A 20125-nucleotide genomic window follows, 5' to 3' on the forward strand; every position below is an offset into this window, starting at 1 on the left:
GTCTGCTTGCCAAGTTATAAACATTAAAAAGTGGGAAGATTTACCTTAGTAAAAAAAAAACGGTAATGAAAAGCATGCAAAAAATTAAACTAAATAATTTATATTTACCTGTAAGCACAACACAATTTTGATAATTTTGAAAATACGACATTGCGGCCAGATACCTTCAGTTATAAACACGCCGACGTTGAACGTTTTTGATTCCGAACCACGTGTGTTCCGGTATTGTGGCATTTTGAACGGGAATAGTTTTATACACATCAGTCCTTTCATATTTAGGGCATTTATTATATGCTGCGTGCGTTTACCAAACTTTGTAGGAAGACTGGGACCGCGAAATCTACGAATCTGTTCAACTTTACAGGTGACATTCCGATTTCGTGCTACGTGAAGCTACATGAAACAGTTTCAGTGATTTCAGGCCGGTCACAGTGCACCATGTCTGGTGAACCATTGACAAAGAAGGTTCACCAAGAGGAGGATTCTAGCAAGATTGGGACTCATAACGGCACATTCCACTGTGACGATGCTCTTGCCTGCTTTCTCCTGAAGCAATTGCCACAGTATCGAAACGCTGAGATCGTGAGGTATGTGACAGGTTACCGATAAAATGCTTAGTGTCCGGTCTCAAATTATGTATCCTTCCACAGAACCCGTAACCAGGAACTTCTGGCTACCTGCGATGTCGTCGTCGACGTCGGAGGAGTCTACGATCCGTCAAAAAATCGCTACGATCATCATCAAAGGTGAAGCGAGTATTTCTGCCTCCATAGTAATGCTTCTGTAGTCTCCATGCGTTGTTCTGAAATGCGTTCATGAATTCGCAGAACGTTCAATGAAACCATGAATTCGTTAGACTCTTCGAAAAAGTGGACGACGAAACTGAGCAGCGCCGGCCTCGTGTACTTCCACTTTGGCCGCGACATCATTGCAGAAGTCCTGAACTGGAACAGTGACGACAAAAAGAATTTGGAAAAAATTTACGACAAGGTGTATGAGAACTTCATCGAAGAGGTGGATGCCATCGACAATGGTATTCATACACACGATGGTGAACCAAGGTAAACAAAAATTCTAGCCCTTTAATACCCCTGTCACATGACAAACCGAATGGCATTTCCAGCGAATGACAATCGCACCGAATGTCATTAGTTTGTCTTACATCGAGCTACACGAAGAAACAGAATGTCACTTGCAAATGATGTTAGTGTCGATAATTAAGCCACCAGGGCCGAACATAGGAAGCATTATACCGGTACATTAGCTATATTTTTATTTCTTTTGCTCGAAACTAGCGAAACATTACATTATTTCACAAAATCGTTGCCTTTTCAAAGACACTTAATTGGCTAAGTACCACAAGCAAAGACAACTAAGAAGCCTATCCGCACCGCACTTTGCAACGTGGCGACTGGGAACGAGGGTAGTTATCCGAAAAACTGTGTTTATCCTTCCTTCCTTCGTTTCAAAGGTTATCAAATTTGTGATAAAATATTTAAGTACAACTTTTCATTCATCTTTCATTTCTTCGAACGGTTTATTGTTGTTGTTTTTGCTAGCTCTCTACTGCGAGGGTATGCTGTCAGTGCGAGAGGGAAAAACGAATGTGTTCCCCGAACTCATTCGCATGTACTATTGCCATTAGATTTCACCGTGTGACACGAAACGAATGTCATTCAGTGCAAATATCATTTGCTGGGAATGATATTTAATTTGCCGTGTGACAGGGGTATTATATGAAAGCCTTAGGGTTTCACGGTTTCACACAAATGGCACAATGTTTCCAGGTATCGCATTTCGACTAACCTCAGCTCAAGGGTGGCGCATCTCAACCCATCATGGAACACTCCGAACCAAGATTTTGATGTATGTTCGAACTTTCGATAGATACCATATTTTTATGAAGCGGTGATAGCCTATTTTGGGCTTTATGAGTAATGTTCACGAGTTTGCACAGAATAGGTGAAGTGCAGTATGAAGGCATATAGCTCGTCCCTGTGTATTTATTTCATATTTTATATTTCTTGTTTGAGTATCTTCTTCAAAAGCATTTCCCATAAGTCCTTTACAGCAGCTTTCTCAGGGCAGCTTCCTTGTGCAATGATATTTCAGGCAGGATTTGATAAGGCAATGAAACTGACTGGTGAAGAATTTCTCGAGCGTGTTCATTTCTATTATAATACCTGGATGCCAGCGCGGAACTTGGTCTTATCAGCAGTCAACGCACGAATCAAGGTGAGTACATTTGCAGTTCTCTTATAGACACTGTTTTTAGGGTACTTTGATCATGGAATATAAGATGTGTGTTCCTGCAAAAGTTACAAGTAGATAACCATCATTGTTCTATGCACTTTGACGGGAGTTGTGCAGTTTGTCGTTGCCTGGCCATGGCAATGTGCCTGCGTCTGCTGTTCAAAATCCAAATTTCAACTGTCCAATCATGGTGGAGCTCCATTGGCCAATATGAGCGCCCCTAGCAGATGGAGTTGCCCATAGGAGTTGCATATTATGACATTGTCAGTATTATCTAGTCATAATTCTGATGTATCCCTACAGGTTGATAACATGGGTAGCATCATGGAATTAAATCAAGGAGGCTGTCCATGGAAAGATCATTTGTTGGACATCGAAAAAGAACTGGGCATAGAGGGCGATGTGAAGCTTGTCATCTACACTGATCAAGAGGGCTCGTGGAGGGTACAAGGCGTACCTCCAGTTCTTGGGTCTTTTGAGTGCAGGTAAGTGTCACTACTATTTTGCCTTCCAGTCATTCTGTGACAGTCATTATGTTTCTTTTGCACACGAGTAATTTACTCTCACGTTTATGTAGTTACTCACTTGTACCAAAATTTCAGAGTCTATCTCCCAGAAAAGTGGCGTGGTCTTAGAGACGACAAGCTCTCGGAAGAAAGTGCAATCAAAGGCTGCATATTTGTGCATTCGAGCGGTTTCATTGGTGGAAACAAGACGCGGGAAGGAGCCCTCGAAATGGCCATGCATACTTTAAAGGCACACTCATTGTAGTTTTTATAACATAAGTCAAAATAAAAGGCTTTGTTGACAGGATCATCCATTTGATTATGACTTGTAGGCGAGAAAAAAGAAATATGGGCTACGGAGACTGTGCAGAAGAAACCTTCGATATGTCTCGTTCACATGTTTGCGCTCGGCACCTGTTGGAGGTACTGTAGTATGGGACTTTTTTTCTCACAGTAAGATCTTAGTGCACATAGCGAATCACATGAACGGCCAAAGGGCCTTTCCAGCAAAGGACTATCTCCTGGAAGGCATTTGCTTTAGTGATGCAAAACTATCGATAGTACTATATCGATACTATCGATAGTCGTATGAAAGTCGTACTATCGATAGTTTGCACTGTCCGAAAACTATCGGGGAGCGGATAAAAATAGAAAAAAGAAATGCCTGACTCCTACACAATGCAGACCTCTGCAAAACTCACTCATGAGCGCGCTCACTCACGTTCAATTCGACCAATGAACTGAGCGTGAGTGAGCGATCCTAGAGCTGAGTAGGCGGTGATTGACTCTGAGTGAGCGAGCTGAGCGGACCATAAGTGAACCCGAGTGAGCGAGACGTGAATTGAACGGGCGGTGAGTGAGCGGGCCGAGAGCTGAGTGGGCTGTGAGTGAGAGGACCGAGAAGTGAATGGCATTCACTTCACTGAATGGGTAGTGACTGAGCGTGAGTGAGCGAGCCAAGAGCTGATCGGGCAGTGAGTGAGTGAGCGTGAGTGCGCACTGAGTGAACGTGAGCACGCGATTCGAGGGTTGAGCGCCAGTGACTGAGCGTGAGTTCCGCGAGTCTGGAGTAGTAGAGTAGTGAGCGGCCCATTTACACACGCTCACTAATTAAATAGACATCCTAACTTTTAAATTTTACTTCGCACACTTACGGAACCTCTGTTTTACGCATCGGGACCTTCAGCAAAAGATATTGCAAGAAAAAAACGGCGTCGACACCTAGTGATTTTTTCCGAGTAGTTAATTGGTTTCAGTTTACATATTTCTTGCGCGGAGCAGTGCACCAGTGCGCTCTTTGGATCAGCTATCCGGCTGTCAATTTCGTGTTCATCCGCTCGGTTGACACACGGGGGTGATGGAAGTAGACCGCAAGACGCTTAGCGGGCGGCGAGTGAGCGTGAATGAGCGAGCCGCGAGAGCTGAGCGGACGGTCAGTGAGTGTGAGCGAGCGAGCTGAGAACTGGGCAGGTGGTGAATAAACTTGAATGAGCGAGCCAAGAGCTGAGCGGACGGTCAGTGAGCGTGAATGAGCGAGCCGAGAGTTGAGCGGACGGTGAGTGAACTTGACTGAGCTAGCCGAGAGATGAGGTGAGTGAGCGTGAATGAGCGAACCGAGAGCTGAGCAGACAGTGAATGAGCATGAGTGAGCGAGCCGAGAAGTGTGTGGGTGGTGAGTGAACTTGAGTGAGCTAAAGTCAAGACTGCCGAGGTCTGATACAATGTAACTCAGAGCAGTTTTACCTCCGACGCTGACCTTGAACTTCTCATGCGGCGCGAACCACTGCAAGGTCACGTGATACCTCTGCACTGGATTGGCTGGCACTGTCACATGAGTACATACGATTTTATGATGAGCATCTTCTTTCGCTGCTTGTAGTGCATCATTCATACATTACTGCTAAATTTACGGAAAGAATTTGTGTCGTACGTGATTCTGTTTTCGTTGTCACGTGCTAGTGCGAAAACGAAAAAGGAAACGAAATCTTCCATTAGTGAGAACCAAATATAGCTGTCGATAGTAAAGAGAAACGAAAGAACAGTACTACTTATAGTCAATTATCGTAATCGATAGTCAATAATCGATAGTTTTTAGAGTAGTTTTTCGCATGCATTGAGAAGTTACCCGTCAAAAAGAACTCGTTACAAGTTAAGTTACCGCGTGCTAAATGTAACTAAGTTAATAACGAAGTTCTTCAGCATGAAATCTAACTCGCAGTTACTGAGTTACTTAACAAAAAGAACAAGTTACTTCCAAGTTACTTCGGACACAAAATAGCATTACGCAGGTGCAGCGCGCGAGCAGTTGAGTTAGACCTTGAGTTGCCTGCGGAGGAGTGCAACACGCTTAGATCGTTTTCCCTTATGCCCAACAATAGGCCTCTCCCTGTTTGTAAATAAATGACGTCATAGTGTTCGACAGCGCCAAAATTTGGTAGAATTGAACTACGCTCGAAGCTAGAGGTGAACATAAGGTAGCGCCCGAAAGCCACAGTCTTGAGGGGATTACGACATGATCCCTTGAATGGACGAGACCCTCGGTCCTACTTTTTTTTCAATGGCAGACAGCGAACAAGTGTCCGTTCGTGGAACCCAGCCGTCCTTCCGCTTTGTTTCGGTTTCAGTCTGTGTACCAATATGTCATAATGACGTTTCTCTGGTAGAGGTCTATTTGAACGCTTTGCATCTTACCCCCTTTTTGCGCACAATGGTTCATCTTTATTTCAATTGCAGCAGTTCTTACTTCCTGAATAAAATACTGTCACTCATTGAATATCACGTTTATGGCATGAAGGAACCGGAGAGAAAGCAAGAAAATGTGTGGACGTGAGTGAAAAGCGAGTTAAAAGTAACTTGGAACTTAACTTCAGTTACTTTGGCAAAGTTACCAAAAAAAGGAACGAGTTCCTCTGAAAGTTACCACGGCGCAAAAGTACCGAGTTACGTTACAAGTTACCAAAAAAAGGAACTTAGTTACAGTAACGAGTACTTGTAACGAGTTACCTCGAACTCCGGTTTTTCGACACTATCGATAGTCAGTTTATCGATCACTATTTTTGCTTCCCATGACGCACGACAAAGAAGATACCGCCATCTTGTGAAAGGTAAAGCGTTGGATCGATTACGTTAATCTGTCTAATCCACAAAGAAAGTAGCGGTAACAACTGCAAGCAGACGACACATCTACACGACGCGAGTGACGTCACCCGCGTCATTGTTGTGGTTTCCCCTAATGGAATTTCGATTTTGGTTTGCTACTATCATTCACGAATTCATTAACCCTTCAAAATGTACACAAATGGGGGTGGTTTGTATCTTGTTACTACGTTCACCTTTATCTTTTTTTCCGAATTCTTGCGAAGTCTTCTTTTAGTGCGAAGGAAGCTATCTCCCTCACCTCTCCTCCTCAAGAGGAGCGGCGCAGATACGGCGCCTCCTATTGGTCACAGCAAAGGATCCCTCACGATGATTGGACACCCCATATCTGCATCCCCCCCCCCCTCCCGGTGTCGCACCTCTTGAGAAGGACAGCGTAGAGTAACGGAACGACGCTGCTGACAAATCCCATTCCTTTTGTATTGCTATCAAGGCGAGTGAATCTTTCATTATGCTAGAATATTTTTTGTATTTTTTTTTATTTTTTGTCATTTTTTTTTCTGCATTTGAAAAAATTCCAGGGAGCAGCGCGCCTTGGCAGGGAAATGCGGTGCAAAACGACAGCGTTTTGCTATCCTCTCCGATCGTCATCGTACTGGTGTACGCACCGTCGCTGTCGTTTTGCACAGCATTTCCCGGCATGCCCTCCGAGGGTGCGCGCTGCTCCCTGGAACTTTTGCAAATGGCCTATTCAACATCAATGCAGCAAACTGAAAGCAACCAGAACACCACGTGCACGAAGAGACGTTGTATCCGTTCCTTTAATAAGGCAAGTGGAGATGCGTCGTTGAAAAGCTGATTGCGCAGAAGGAGGAAAACCCGACGATCATACACAGTATTCCTGAGAGCCCGTTGTTGCCGTCTCGAAGTTCGGATGGGAGCACTTCGACGAAGACGACCTCGAAGAACGTGCCGGTCGCCAGGGCCTGAATAACGGCTCTCGAGGCAATTCCAACCTCGTTTCCCAACGTCAGGCCAATGACCTTGGTAACAGAAGAGAATAGAAATAAAGAAATCGTCAACGCATTAGAGGCACAACGTGAGTTTTCACACTCGTTCGTCCGCTCAGCTGGTATAGCGTTGAAAAAATGGCTAGGAAGCAAGCGAGCTGGTGAAGATGATGCATAATGTAAAGCCACGAGACTATAGGGAACACGAAAGGACAGACACAACACGAAGTCTCACCTACCCCAAGGTTTCGGGTTCGAACCCGGCCGAAGACGTCAGCAACTTATGGTACAAGTTCAGGTCCTCGGGTGGGCAAAATTAAGCCATAGACTGACCACTGGGGTATAGCTCATGATCGCAGTTGTCTAAGTCGCCACAGATGCTACAGACAACATATCAGAGCTAGAATGGCGGAGATGCGGGCTAGCTGGTGGATAAACGTCTTGCTAGTTTTGAGCTTTTCGTGTTGTGTTGCATACGTGTCTTGCTCATCGCTCAGACTTGCCTATCATGGACGTCAAAGCTATATCTCTTTTTCTATAATGGCCGGGCTATTCCAGAGAAAGTTAGCGGAAACGATATTATGCGGTAATATTAGCGGGAGCGAGTAACAGAAACGGATATAGAGCACGCAGAGTACCTGAAAAAAAAAAAAAAAAAAGCGGAAACGAAAATAATTTACGGTAATAATTCGTGTTCTGCAGGACACGAATTATTACAGCTCTTTACCGTATCATGTAAACAAATTTCTGAAATAAACTTCGAGGCCAGGTGCGATGTATAGCTGAGTTCTATTTAGCTAGTGCACTCAATATCCCCGGCTCTGCGATACGTATCAGCCGGGGATTTTGAGTATACATGGTACGTAGTCGTGAGGATAGTTTGATCCTTCCTCATTTCCTGTCTATATTGTTCCCAAAACAGCCCTGTGCATCGTGTCAGTTACCCCAAAGAAATGTCGGCCGTAAATTGTGCATACGTGGCACAGCAATACGGTGGAGAAAAACGTACCTGCGACCGTACCACGCTATATACGCACAATTTGTTCGTTTGAAACGTCATCATCCACCGAACCACGCCAACACATGCGCTAACCCCGCCTATGCGGTGGTGTTGACCATGCGCAGACATGTCTGCACGTACCTGTCCAGCTGGAATCGTCGCTGCAACAAGCAAGCCAAGCTTCACCGCTCTTCTTGGCTGTACGTCGCTCTTCCCAATGCTGACAGCCACGGCAACAGTCATGATCGCCTCGTGCAGATACACTGCAATGAGCAGTCGCCATAACACAGCTGGATTTGTCTGCAGTCCAACCGTGACACCTTCCAGGACGGAATGGACGCACACGCAACCCACGAGGAACATGAGTCTCAATGCACTCTCTCTCTTCGCCAAGTTTGCCAAGCGTATGGCAGAGTCCTGACAAGCATAACCACAGTCGCCGCCGTCACCCGCATCTTGCAAGAGGTTAGCAGACGAACCCTTCTCGGACAAGTCTCCGGACTCCAACGGCCCGGTCTTGACGAGTTCGTCAACGTCCCTGTAAGGCAGCATGTATTGCTCCAGGAGCAAAGTCAGGTAGAAGCCCAAAAGGATGAGGGACTCTGCAACCGGGAAGTTGATGTGGATGTTTTTGAACTCGAGGGCGTCCTGAACGGCGATTCTGGCGACAGGCATGAGACCGACAAACAAGGTTCCCAAGAAGATACCGGCAGCGAAGCAATTGGCGTACCGAAGGGAACGTGACCGGACGCGAGTGTCTCTCTTCTTGGAGAACAACCAGTAGGAGAACATGAATAGGAAAAACTTCAATGCGAAGCCCCAGCCGAGGCTTTGTACTTGAGGCGAGAAGGTAGTAGTGTCCATGGCTCCGTGTCTGTAGCTAGCTGGAAGGAAAAGCACGTGTGAACAGAAGAGCTCGAAGGTGTCCTTCCTCTTCTTCCTTACGCTGAATGGCTGTGGTCCAGGAAGGGAAACTTCTGGCGTTCAAGCGAGCTCGTATCCTATACCGTTAGCGTGCTGGCCGTGTCACGTCGAGACTGGGAGGTACCCGGGTTCGAATCCCGGTGCCGGCTGTGCTGTCTGGGGTTTTTTCCTGGGTTTTCTTCAGACGCTTTCAGACATATGGCGGTACAGTTCCCTTAGGAGACGGCACGGGACGCACATTCCCCCAGGGCGTTAGTCGTGACGTTGCTCTCCTCTGAGGGTCACTCCCCCTCAAGGCTCATACCTTTCTTTTTTTTTTTTTTTCGTGACTTTGCAAGAGCCCTGCCGACGTAGTCAAGGCTGCCCATATCTGAAAGTTCCCGCCGTATTTTTCCTTTTCGTTCCGTCGCCCACAAACAGTACACGACCTGCCCTATAAATAATGTGGGACTGTGCAGTGGGGCCCGCGTCCGAGATCTTGCCCGACAGACATTATGTATGCTGAAAAATTGCATAGCGGCGCCCCTGCACCTCTGTGAGGCGGACAACGGCGAGCCCTTTCGCCACCACCCGTACAGATACCCCCTTTTTTTCCCCCAATAAACATATACCCCCCTTCCCCTGCGGCACGTGCACCATGTGGCCACGCAAATGTGGGCGAACTCACTTTACGTGTAAATTTATTCCCAATTATTATTATTTTCATTTATTTTGATACCACAACCTGATACCAATCAAGCACACAATCACACAAAACACAGTAAATACGGCACGAGTGAGAACCAGCGGAAGAATATAGGAATCAAGCACAAGAGAGGTGGTGTGAAAGGGCGTTACGGATATGTTCGGGCTCGGTAGGCGCAACAATGGACTCATGTAGTGCATTCAGGGACTTTCGTGCATTCCAGTCCACAATGGACATTACGAAGAATGAAGATGAGAATGACTTCGTTCTGGCCATGATGCGTGCAACCTTACACGAATGATCTATAGTCCGGCGGACACGCGATGAGCAGGATCAGGAATGAGGTAGGAAGGCTTCAATGTAGGAGAATGGTAAATCTTATGCAAAAGTGAAGGCGAGCAGCCTCTTTGCTTTGCTAGCAAGGGTGGAGTAGTCGGACGCAATGAAAAGTGCAGCATGGCTTTGTATTCTTTCGATGTCGTTAGATATTTCATATCAGGGTCCCATTAGAGTTACTAAATATGGGTACAGAGTATCGCATTCCTTTTCCGCGCCAGAGCCGCCATTCGGCGTCCGCGATTGGTGCCGATCGTATCACGTGGTTTATCCTTCCAAGAACGCGCCGTTCATGTTGAGTCCCCTCCATCAAAAAACGGTTTCCTCGGTTGCGAGCTGACCCGACTGCACGCTGTTCTCCGGCAGAGAAGGGGGAGATTGGCGCCCCATTGCTATGACGTCACGTATGACGTCGGCCTGCGGGTACGTCGTCGTTGTCATGGTAATTGTAACTTGCAGAAGCACCTTGGGTTGAGTCATCCCCTTTGCTCTCGGAATGGGGACACTCAGACATGTAGTACATGTAGTCCGAGCATTGACTGTGGGGTCTCCGACAATGTGGCGCATAATCGGATACGTGGAAGCTAAGTCCCGTGTTTTCTTTCCGCGAGTATTTAATGCGGTTTTTAAATAAACACGAACTCCTTCTCCATGTATGTCGTCAGCGACACTTCATTTCGAAGCATGATCAGTGTGCAACGGGGAGTGTAACGGAAGCGCGTGTAATATATTTTTGGTCGGAGCTGTAATGCGACCGCGCGCGCCGATGGCCAACGACTTCAGATTTGTGATTATGGGTTGGGTCGTTGTCCTGCAACTTTTAACTTGTCTTTGGGGATTGACATAGTTGTTCTAAACCACCATGCTTGCCACTTCTTAGAATGTGCGTTTTTCACCAGAGAACTGAAAGAAAATATACGTGAGTTGCCGCAGTGCCCAGTAAGGGCCAGTTCTCACTTGGTGACGCCCGTCGCGGCGTCGTGAGCAGGCGTCGTGAGCGGGCGGCGGAAGTAGAGGCGCATTTCCGCCGCCCCGTCGGCGCGCACGATTTTCATGTTCCCACCACAGTGGCATTCCGTCGTCCAAAGCAGACGAAAAATCAGGAGGCGTGGCGTTTCTGTGTCACCTAATTGGTCGCCAGCTGTCGTTCTCGGCAGCTCTCGCCGACGTCGTGAAAGAAGGTCGGCATGGCAGTTTTTTTGGCTCGACGTCTCTCCTCTATGAAAGATGAAAGTCACTGAAAAGGTTAGCCAGCTGTAGAAGTCGAACCCACATCTTCTGGATTGCCGAGCCAGGGCTCTACCAGCATCCAGAAGATGTGGGTTCGACTCCTACAGCTGGCTAACCTTTTCAGTGACTTTCATCTTTCATCGTTAATTTCTTAGGCAAATTGAGGCTTTGTATGTATTTGTCCCTTCTATGTTGTTCCAGCCTCAGAACATCAGTTCTCTCATTGTTCAACAGTTGCCGCCTGCGTCGACCCCGTCGTATGAATGTGTGTATGAGTGAGCAAAAATGTAAGAGTGAAAGGAGGATGAGTGAGAGAGAGTGGCTGGTTTGTCCCTTCAGATGACGCACCCTGGAAGTCGCTGAGAAGGCGTGTTAGCTTAGCTCAATTGGTAGAGCCCTGGACCGGCAATCCAGAAGATGTGGGTTCGACTCCTAGAACTGGCTAACCTTTTTAGTGACTTTCATCTTTCATCGTTAATTTCTTAGGCAAATTGAGGCTTTGTATGTATTTGTCCCTTCTATGTTGTTCCAGCCTCAGAACATCAGTTCTCTCATTGTTCAACAGTTGCCGCCAGCGTCGACCCCGTCGTATGAATGTGTGTATGAGTGAGCAAAAATGTAAGAGTGAAAGGAGGATGAGTGAGAGAGAGTGGCTGGTTTGTCCCTTCAGATGACGCACCCTGGAAGTCGCTGAGAAGGCGTGTTAGCTTAGCTCAATTGGTAGAGCCCTGGACCGGCAATCCAGAAGATGTGGGTTCGACTCCTACAGCTGGCTAACCTTTTCAGTGACTTTCATCTTTCATCGTTAATTTCTTAGGCAAATTGAGGCTTTGTATGTATTTGTCCCTTCTATGTTGTTCCAGCCTCAGAACATCAGTTCGCTCATTCTTCAACAGTGCAGCCTGCGTCGATCCCGTCGTATGAATGTGTGTATGAGTGAGCAAAAATGTAAGAGTGAAGGAGGATGAGTGAGAGAGAGTGGCTGGTTTGTCCCTTCAGATGACGCACCCTGGAAGTCGCTGAGAAGGCGTGTTAGCTTAGCTCCATTGGTAGAGCCCTGGACCGGCAATCCAGAAGATGTGGGTTCGACTCCTACAGCTGGCTAACCTTTTCAGTGACTTTCATCTTTCATCGTTAATTTCTTAGGCAAATTGATGCTTTGTATGTATTTGTCCCTTCTATGTTGTCCCAGCCTTAGAACATCAGTTCTCTCATTGTCTCTCCTCTCCCGACACCGGAAATGCGGGTCTATTTCCGCCGCCCGCTCACGACGCCGCGTCGGGCGTCGCCAAGTGAGAACTGGCCCTAACTTCTGAAAGTCGTCTGCTCGTCGATGCACTAGTGCGCGCAAAAGCAGACGATTTCTGTATCCTATCACCGACTTACCCGCAGGGCGACGTGGCCGTTCTTATTGTTGCCAACACAGATCGCGGCATGCTCTGCAATCTTTATCAATTTAATTCGGTTATTTAGTAACTCTGGCGTGTTTTGTCGGGTAAATTCGCAGTATTCTATTTTCAACGAAGGGCAATCGAATGGTACACTTTATGAGAGGGGCAGGGGCTACGAGACCGTCCCTTTAACCACAAAATCACCACAAAAATTGTGGCATAGCAGTAACCCTTGGGGTGTCAGGCACATACATACGAAATATCGCGTTCCAAAAGTGCGCGGACTTTATTCGAACGAATTATTACGAAGTGAGCGCTTCGCCTCTGTGAAGCAAGAGGGCGCTGAAAGCAACACTGCTGACGTCATCCGGCATGGAAGCATGCAAGCCTCGTTGCAGACGACAATACTTGGTGACGTCACAGTATGTTCCTCCGGGCGAACCGCTGTGCGCTTTGCATTTCGGTTTCCTAGTGTCATCATTTACGGCTTAATTACTCGCGCAAAGTGAATGCGAATGTTGTGTTCGGTATCAAGGGGATGGTACGTGTTCGGTGTGATGCACACCTAATTTTTTTCGAATCCTTGCGAAGTCTCCCTTCGCTGGACGTTCGAATGTATTACATATGCTGCAAACAGGATATGTAGCGTAGTTTTCAAAGCAAAACACAACTTGGATTTATGGAAATGTTGGCCCGTTTCTGGAGCCGCAATTTGTAAAATGCGTGTGAAAAATGGCTTCATTGGTCGAATTACCGCTCAAGTGTGTTTTAATACCCTTCATGCGGCCACAGATTGTAAACCAGGGCCTTGATCAATGAGCGTAGCAATCAGCTGAAGTGTCGGGTTGCACCAGTTCATCATGCAAAAGCATGGCAGAACAATGCGAACATTTCATGTTAATGTGCTAGTCCAACTGAAGTACCTTTGATTTGTCAAAATACTCTCGGTGTAGCGACTTGCTATGCTGTGACAGACGAATAATTAAGTGCGGAAGGTGTCCGACACAACCACATTGTCTAGCAAACGACGTATGGGTGGAGCACTGCACGGGCCCGTGCTTTGCGTTTCTTATGCGGGCCAGGGCCGGGCTCGGGTTTCAGCCACCGGGCCCGGGTCGTGTACGAGCTTGACAACGCCGGCCATGGTCGGGCATGTACGCGAACATATTTCACGAGACTGGACAGCTGTCATTTTTCATCTGACTTTTTTTTTTTTTTTCATTGGGTATGGGATATCATGGTATTCTTATCTGAGAACTACCACTTTTTTTATATGTGATCATGCTTATTTCGTGTAATGGGTCTGGATTTCACACGTGCACTCACACACATTTGGGGACGATTGGTGTGGCGGCGGGCGCGCTGAGATGTTGGGCGATTTGGGCAACAGAAGGAGCGTCCTTCGATCGCTTCACCCAAGCAAGAGAGTAGCAGCCGCGTAGGTGTTCTGACATATTTCGTTCGCGTGAGAGTTCGAGAAAGGGGAACTAACACCGGTGCATCCGCAATAGAGCGGAGATGAGTCTCTCTTGAACCGCAAGGTGCACACATATCGCCCACGCGCCGCTGCGTACAGAAAGCCCTGCTGAACTTTCTGAAGGCAGTGGGACCCTCACCGTCGGTTGTAGTGCAGGGAACTGTAGAAACAGACGTGTGAGCCTTCCTCTTCGCCTACCCCCTTCCCCCACCCCCTTTCATCCATTCTCCGAGCAATACCGCTCGAAATCCCCCCCCCCCTTTTCCCTCGCTGCGCTGTGCTCTTTAGTAAATCTAAATACACCTCCGGGCTTCGAGAACACATAGAGCAGAGGCGGGCTGGGACCGGGCCTGAGCATGGAAACAGTCGGCTACGGGCTCTGCCCGGGCAGGAAATCTATAGAAGACGTCGACGCCGGGCGCCCCCGGGCCGGGTGCGGGCCGTAGCAGCCGGGCCTGAAAATTTCGGCCCGTGCAGCAGCTGATGCCAGCAACGGTTGTTTCGCCTGGCGCAAGGCTTCTGCCATGGCGCACCGGCCTAACCTCACTTAGAATATCTAGCCTCAATACTTAGAAATTTACAAATAACAGCGTACGCGCGACTTCCGGTTAGCCTAGAAGGGGGCCCGATACGTGGGCAAAGGCCACTGATCTCTATAGTATAGAGATCAGTGGCAAAGGCCGTCGACGCACTTAGGAGTTGAACTAGACGTGGGTGGACGCCGACTTTTTCGGGCATCGTAAAGAAAGTAAAGACGCCATTCGAAACTGATAGTAGACCAATCTGACAACCCTCCGCCACCTCCGTCGCATCGCTATCACAGAGGACAGAGGTTTAGGTTTAGGTTTAGGTTTGCCTAATCCCTTTTGAGTCAGGACAGGTGACGTGAGGGCACCACAGGCAAAAGAAAAAGAGAGAAAAAGAAAAGAAACAGAGTCTATGAAGGTTGAAGCTGTTGTAGGTGTGTCGGTTCCAGGAATGTCGCTGCTGTTGGCGCTTCCGGTCGCTCCGGCTCGGTCGGCAGGCTTGTTTGCCTTGGCTTGGCTCCGATGGCTATCGCTGGCGTCGCTGCTGCTTCCGGTGTTTTCGACGGCGAAGGTTTGCTCGGCTTGGTTCCTGACTTGGATTTGTGGTCGTTTCTTAGGGCACTTTTAGTCAGCCTATCCCAGTTCACGAGGTGTTGTTTACATCTTTCGGCGATGTCGCTGGGGTTTGCTGTTTCAGATGGAGTTGTCAGTCCTAGCATTGTTGCGATGTCAAGGTTTGCTGGGCGAGTCGCCTTGGTGGCTTGGCACCTCAACAGGACGTGGCTTAAGTCCTCTTTCTCCGCACCACATAGGATGCATAAGTCGTCGTTGTGGTTAAGAAGCTGGGACAGTCTCTCTCGCGTCAGGAGGGCCCCCGTTCTAGCTTGGAAATATAGGCCGCTAGCGCGGTCTCCTCTGTAGAGGTTGTATGGGCTGGGCTTGTCTCTGTATGTGGCGTAGAGGTTCATGCTCTGTTTGTTTCTTACGCGTTGTCTCCAGTAGTCGTTCTCAGTTTTCTTCATTTCTTTGTTGATTTGTTGATTCCATTCTCTGGCAGTGTTTGTTTTATGGCGACTGGTCCCCTTGCTGAATTTGGAATCCATTCGGTTTATTCGTTTTATCCAGTTCGTCTTTATGCCTGTGTATCTTACATGGTGGAAAATTATTTTTGCTAATCGATTTCGTGGTAGATGGATCAGTCTTCCCAAGTATCTTGTTTTTGACCGTGCCTCTCTGTATTCGAATGTTGACCATGCGACCTCCCCTTCTATGGCAGCATTCGCTGTGGCTAGGTTCCCTCCCAAAATCCATTTGCCGATCTCCCGTTGTTGGCGTTCAAGGATTTTCATGGTACTGGCGCTGTAGCATAATGCTTCATTTGCGTAGGTGGCACATGGAACTGATGTAGTCTTCCATAATAACTTACCGACGGAATATGGGTTGTAGGAGTGGCGGGCGAGGTGCCACACGTGTCCCTTCTTTTTGTTTGTTGTCGCTACGATTGTTTTTTCATGTTTCTCCAAGTAATTTAGTTTGTCTTCGATGAGCACCCCCAGATACCTGTAGTGGTGGGTGTGTTGGACGGTGGTATTTTGTAGTCGGAAAGTTTCGTTGCCGTTGTTGTTCCCCCCAATCTTCATCTATTGGGTCTTTGATCTGCTAAACTTCATTCCGTGAGCCTCTGCCGTCCGAGTACATATGTCAAGGAGGCGATGCAGGTCTGTTGGTGTCCTGGCGATGAGTAAAATATCGTCTGCAAAAGCCAGCGCAGGGATGTGGGTGGCAGTCTCCTCGCCCAATGTGTCCCGGGTACTAATCTTGATCCCATTGTGGCAGTCTTCAAGTTTTATCAACAGCTCATTAAGGAAAATATTAAATAGCGTAGGTGACAATGGGCATCCCTGTTTCAGTCCCACCATCTGTTTCACTTTGCAAGATTTGTAGGCATCCAGTTGGTACGTGCAGTAGCAGTCAGAGTACATGTTTTGTATAATGTTGATCATGCGTTCCGGGACTCCAATCTTTCTGAGTTTTTCCCAGAGTACTTCATGAGGGACGGCGTCATACGTCTTTTCCAGGTCGAGGAAAGCTAAGAATATTTCGTTGCCTGTTTTCAGGGTGAGCTCGATCAGTTGGGTAAGGATATACAAATTATCGCTTCCTCTTCTGTCTTCGCGAAAGCCATTTTGTAATTCGCTCAGCTTATCATCGAAGGTTTTCGCTATTCTTTTGTTAATGACAGCTGCAAACAATTTGGCGATGCTGTTTTGTAGCGTTATGGGTCGATACGAATTGAGATCGTCTTTTGGTTTTCCTTGACCTTTGTGTATTAGTCGGACTGTGCTTTGTTTCCACTCGTTGGGTAGTTGACCCGTCTCTAATATGTCATTAAAGATTCTTCTGAGGGCTTCTTTGGAAATGGGTTGGAGTATTTTTAGGAAATCATTTGGGATCCCATCTGGACCAGTGGCTTTACCCTTCGCAAGTCTGTTGATATGTTCTATTAATTCCTGTTCTTCAATTGGCCTCAGGAGCTCTTCCTGCTCGTCTTGAAGTGGTTGTGTTATATATTTGGCTTGTGCACTTGTTCTTTTCTGAAGGTCGTCTTGTTGTTGATTGAAGTAGCGGGTCATGTAGTTCTCGATTTCTTCTTTACTGCTAAATCTCTTTCCTTCCTGATCGCATAATGCAGTTACAGTTGTGGGGTTTTCTCTTTGATTTGTTAGGATTTCTATATAGTTCCAAAATTTTTGTCCCTTTTTCCGTCCAGCTGTATTGATATCTTCCTCTATACTTTTGTAATATTCGGCCATCTTTTTTGCTATTAATCGTTTGGTGGCTCTTTGTTGGTTTTCGTAGGACTCTTTTTCGGCTGAGCCTTCAGATTTGTTCTTGTTCGCCTCTCGCCAAAGACGACAGAGTCTTTTTCTCTCGTTTATGGCATCGATTAATTGTTTATCGCACCACGGTTTTTGTCGGTTTTCTTTCGATCTTCCTTTTGTTTTTCCTATGTTATCGCTTGCCGTGCTTACTAACACGTCCGTGAACCTTGCGTAGTCCGGCGCTTCTGTCATTTTGAGCATCTCCTCTTCCAACTTTTCGGCGAACATGTTCAACTTTTCCTCGTTTCCAACCTTCCATCTTGGTTCCCGCATGTGTTTTATGGGTTTGTTCCGATTTTTCTTCTTGTGATGCGTCATTATAGTTACTTTTATGCGGTTATGGTCACTGTCACAGCTAAATTCTTTTTCTTCGTCGATGTGGATTTTATTGATGGTCAGTGGGGATTGTTTCCAACGGGGGCAGGCGAGTGCATAGTCAATGCATGTCTCCTGAGAGCCTCTACTCCATGTCACGACGCCGGTGCATCTTTTGTGGAGATTCAGTATGTCCATGTTGTTATCCCTGACTATGCTTCGCAGGTGCTGTGCTCTGTCGTCCCTTTCACTTAGTTCTGCTAGATGGCAATTGAAATCACCGAGCAACATTATCGGGATTTCTGGTCGCGCCTGTTTCATTAGTGTTATATCCCGGGTGATGCACTGGCAAATGTTTTCGTTCCACTCTGGCTTTTCGTTGGATGTCGCCATGTAGACTATGCCGATGATGACTATGTGTTTCCGAAACACCTTGAACTCAGCCCACATGTATTCGGAGCACTTTGTTTTGGATATTAGTTCAGCGTGCTCTTTGTTGAACATTATTCTTATTCCCCCTCCCTTTTTCTCGTTTCGTTCTCGGTTGGCTCCTATCCATTCCCACTTTCGTCCGATGTTGGGTTTTTCTTGGTCTCTTAGGTGCGTTTCTGTTACGGTATAAATGGTAATATCTTCCTTTTTTTGCATTCAGTTCCAGCTCTGTCCATTTCAATCTACTTCCCCCCTGTAGGTTTAACGTTGCTATTTCAAAGGTGTTTCTTATGGTCTGTTTTCGCTGTCGTTTCCGCTTCGGTCGTGTGGTTAGTAAAAACTCGGATGATGGGCATACTGAAAGTCTCTGTCGTGAGCCCATGGGTACCATTGTTGCGTCCGTCTGTGGTTTATCCATGAGGGAGGTCGGGGGTGAGGGTTCCGCCTGGCGTACTGTTGACGTCTCTCGTTGTTTATGTTGCGTCTCGGTCTGATGTGGCTCTCTTCGTCTAAAAAGCCACTATCGCTTGCGCGAGTTGTTGCGCTACCTTTCCGCTGCCTTCGGGCGAAAAGTGAATGTCCACGATACCCGACGCTTCAGCTCCCTTTAGCACGTGGTAGTTGTTGAGGAACAGTGGCGTATCTAGAGCTACCTGCGCCCATGGCAACATGGTTAACATGATGTCCTTAGGGATGCGTTTTCGTGTTGTCCGCACTAGGTTTCACACTATAACCTCTCTAATGGCGGGTGGTTTAGATCATTTATGAATGTGCCAGGTTGAGTACCCGACCTGGCACATTCACATCCGACCACATAATAGCGCCCCTGTTCACCTGGCGCCCATGGCACCTGTCCACACCTGCCACACCCTAGATACGCCACTGTTGAGGAATAACATGCGCGGTGTCGTTTGGCATGCAGCTTGCATGTTTTTATTGACGCGCTTTATGCTGTCGCGTATTTCTTGACCCCTTTCCCGGGTGAACGGTACCGAACAGATTCCCATTGTGTGATTAGGGTGATCCTGCAGCCATTGAGTCGCTTTGTCTATGATGTTCGATGCTATGCTGTCAGGCTGCTGTCCGTCTAACACATCATTTAATCCCGCCATGAGTAAGAAGAAAGCTCCGTCGGGTCCCACGTCCGTATCCACTTTATCCATTTCGTCGAGTATTGCATCTGCTTTTGCGCACGGCATTGCGTGTAGGGTTACCCTTCTGTCTCCAGCTATTTCTCGCAACAGCGGTCTTTTTAACCTATTTAGGTTGGAGTCTCCTATTAGGACGACTTCCTTTCTTTGCTTCAGGGTCGTCTGGTGATTCATGGGTGGGCGATTGGTCTGGCGCTCTTCTGGACTGACCCCAATTTCGGTAGAGCCACCTGTTGGGCTTTGGGTTCTTTCCACTCTACGGTTTTCCTGATTTGTCGCCATATTGTTTTGGCTCGATACTTGGAGTTTATAGTTCTCTTTTTCTAGGACTTCTACTTTGTTCATTAGAGTTTCGATTAGTTCCGTCTTTGTCTCATTTTCCGTAGTGATCTCAATCATACGGTTTTCCAGGTCTACGATTTTTTGTCCTGTTGGGCTTTCTGTAGCTGCTTCTGCCTTCCTGAGTTTGTCGTTCTCGCGCTCTAGCGTGGTGAGCCTGTCCACCATTGATTGCTTGTCGGCGATTAGTTCTTGTACCCTACTTTCTAGGGTCTTATTGTTTTCCTTGATCTTCCGGATCAATGCGTGTTGGTTTTCCATTTGTTTCTCCAGTTTTTGGAATGTTCCGCATATATTACACTCGAAGCGGGCGTTGAAAGCGCGAGCCTGTTCGTAGTTATCAAACTCTGTTTCGTCCACGTACATCCAACGCCTACATTTATCGCACTGTATCATTTCCTCTGCTTCCGGTGTCTTCTCCATATCGGCTTGTGCAAAAACGGAAAATCCACTGACCTTTTGAAAAAGCGCGCCGCTCTACACGGACCTCTTCACTCCACGCGCGTCCGCCGCCAACAGAGGCCCGCGGCCCGCCAGGGGTGCCGCTACGAATCCAATCCAATCCACTAGC

The 20125-nt window shown here is 47.3% G+C and overlaps 2 protein-coding genes across 4 annotated transcripts; one reads left to right on the plus strand and one right to left on the minus strand.

Annotated features, from left to right (window-relative positions):
* The first annotated feature begins 171 nt into the window (after nt 1–171).
* Nucleotides 172–3066, plus strand: LOC135392745 (MYG1 exonuclease-like). Of its 3 annotated transcripts, none has more exons than XM_064623468.1 (8): nt 172–364; nt 413–587; nt 651–746; nt 828–1061; nt 1788–1866; nt 2113–2235; nt 2557–2738; nt 2856–3066. In XM_064623468.1, the coding sequence occupies exons 1-8, from the start codon at nt 292–294 to the stop codon at nt 3022–3024; spliced, it is 1131 nt and encodes a 376-aa protein (XP_064479538.1). In that variant the 5' UTR covers nt 172–291; the 3' UTR covers nt 3025–3066. The 3 variants fall into 3 exon arrangements, with proteins under 3 accessions (XP_064479538.1, XP_064479539.1, XP_064479536.1); XM_064623469.1 differs by having other exon boundaries at nt 422–587; XM_064623466.1 differs by having other exon boundaries at nt 172–587.
* Nucleotides 3067–6658: 3592 nt separating this feature from the next.
* LOC135392746 (zinc transporter ZIP3-like) lies at nt 6659–8811 on the minus strand. The gene is made up of 2 exons (XM_064623470.1): nt 8007–8811; nt 6659–6898 (listed from the first exon to the last, which is right to left on the minus strand). Exons 1-2 carry the CDS (start codon nt 8727–8729, stop codon nt 6677–6679), a joined length of 945 nt encoding a protein of 314 aa, XP_064479540.1. The 5' UTR covers nt 8730–8811; the 3' UTR covers nt 6659–6676.
* Nucleotides 8812–20125: the final 11314 nt, after the last annotated feature.

Source organism: Ornithodoros turicata, chromosome 4, assembly GCF_037126465.1.
Source record: "Ornithodoros turicata isolate Travis chromosome 4, ASM3712646v1, whole genome shotgun sequence".
NCBI lineage: Eukaryota > Metazoa > Arthropoda > Arachnida > Ixodida > Argasidae > Ornithodoros > Ornithodoros turicata.

What these genes read in the sequence shown, in the direction of transcription:
- LOC135392745 (XM_064623466.1), top strand. Translation starts at nt 292, where the DNA reads ATGCTGCGTGCGTTTACCAAACTTTGTAGGAAGACTGGGACCGCGAAA. An exon ending in CGAAACGCTGAGATCGTGAG is followed by an intron (nt 588 to 650) that starts GTATGTGACAGG and finishes ATCCTTCCACAG; the next exon opens with AACCCGTAACCAGGAACTTC. An exon ending in CTCCGAACCAAGATTTTGAT is followed by an intron (nt 1,867 to 2,112) that starts GTATGTTCGAAC and finishes ATGATATTTCAG; the next exon opens with GCAGGATTTGATAAGGCAAT.
- LOC135392746 (XM_064623470.1), bottom strand. Translation starts at nt 8,729, where the DNA reads ATGGACACTACTACCTTCTCGCCTCAAGTACAAAGCCTCGGCTGGGGC. An exon ending in CGACGATTCCAGCTGGACAG is followed by an intron (nt 6,899 to 8,006) that starts GTACGTGCAGAC and finishes TCTGTTACCAAG; the next exon opens with GTCATTGGCCTGACGTTGGG.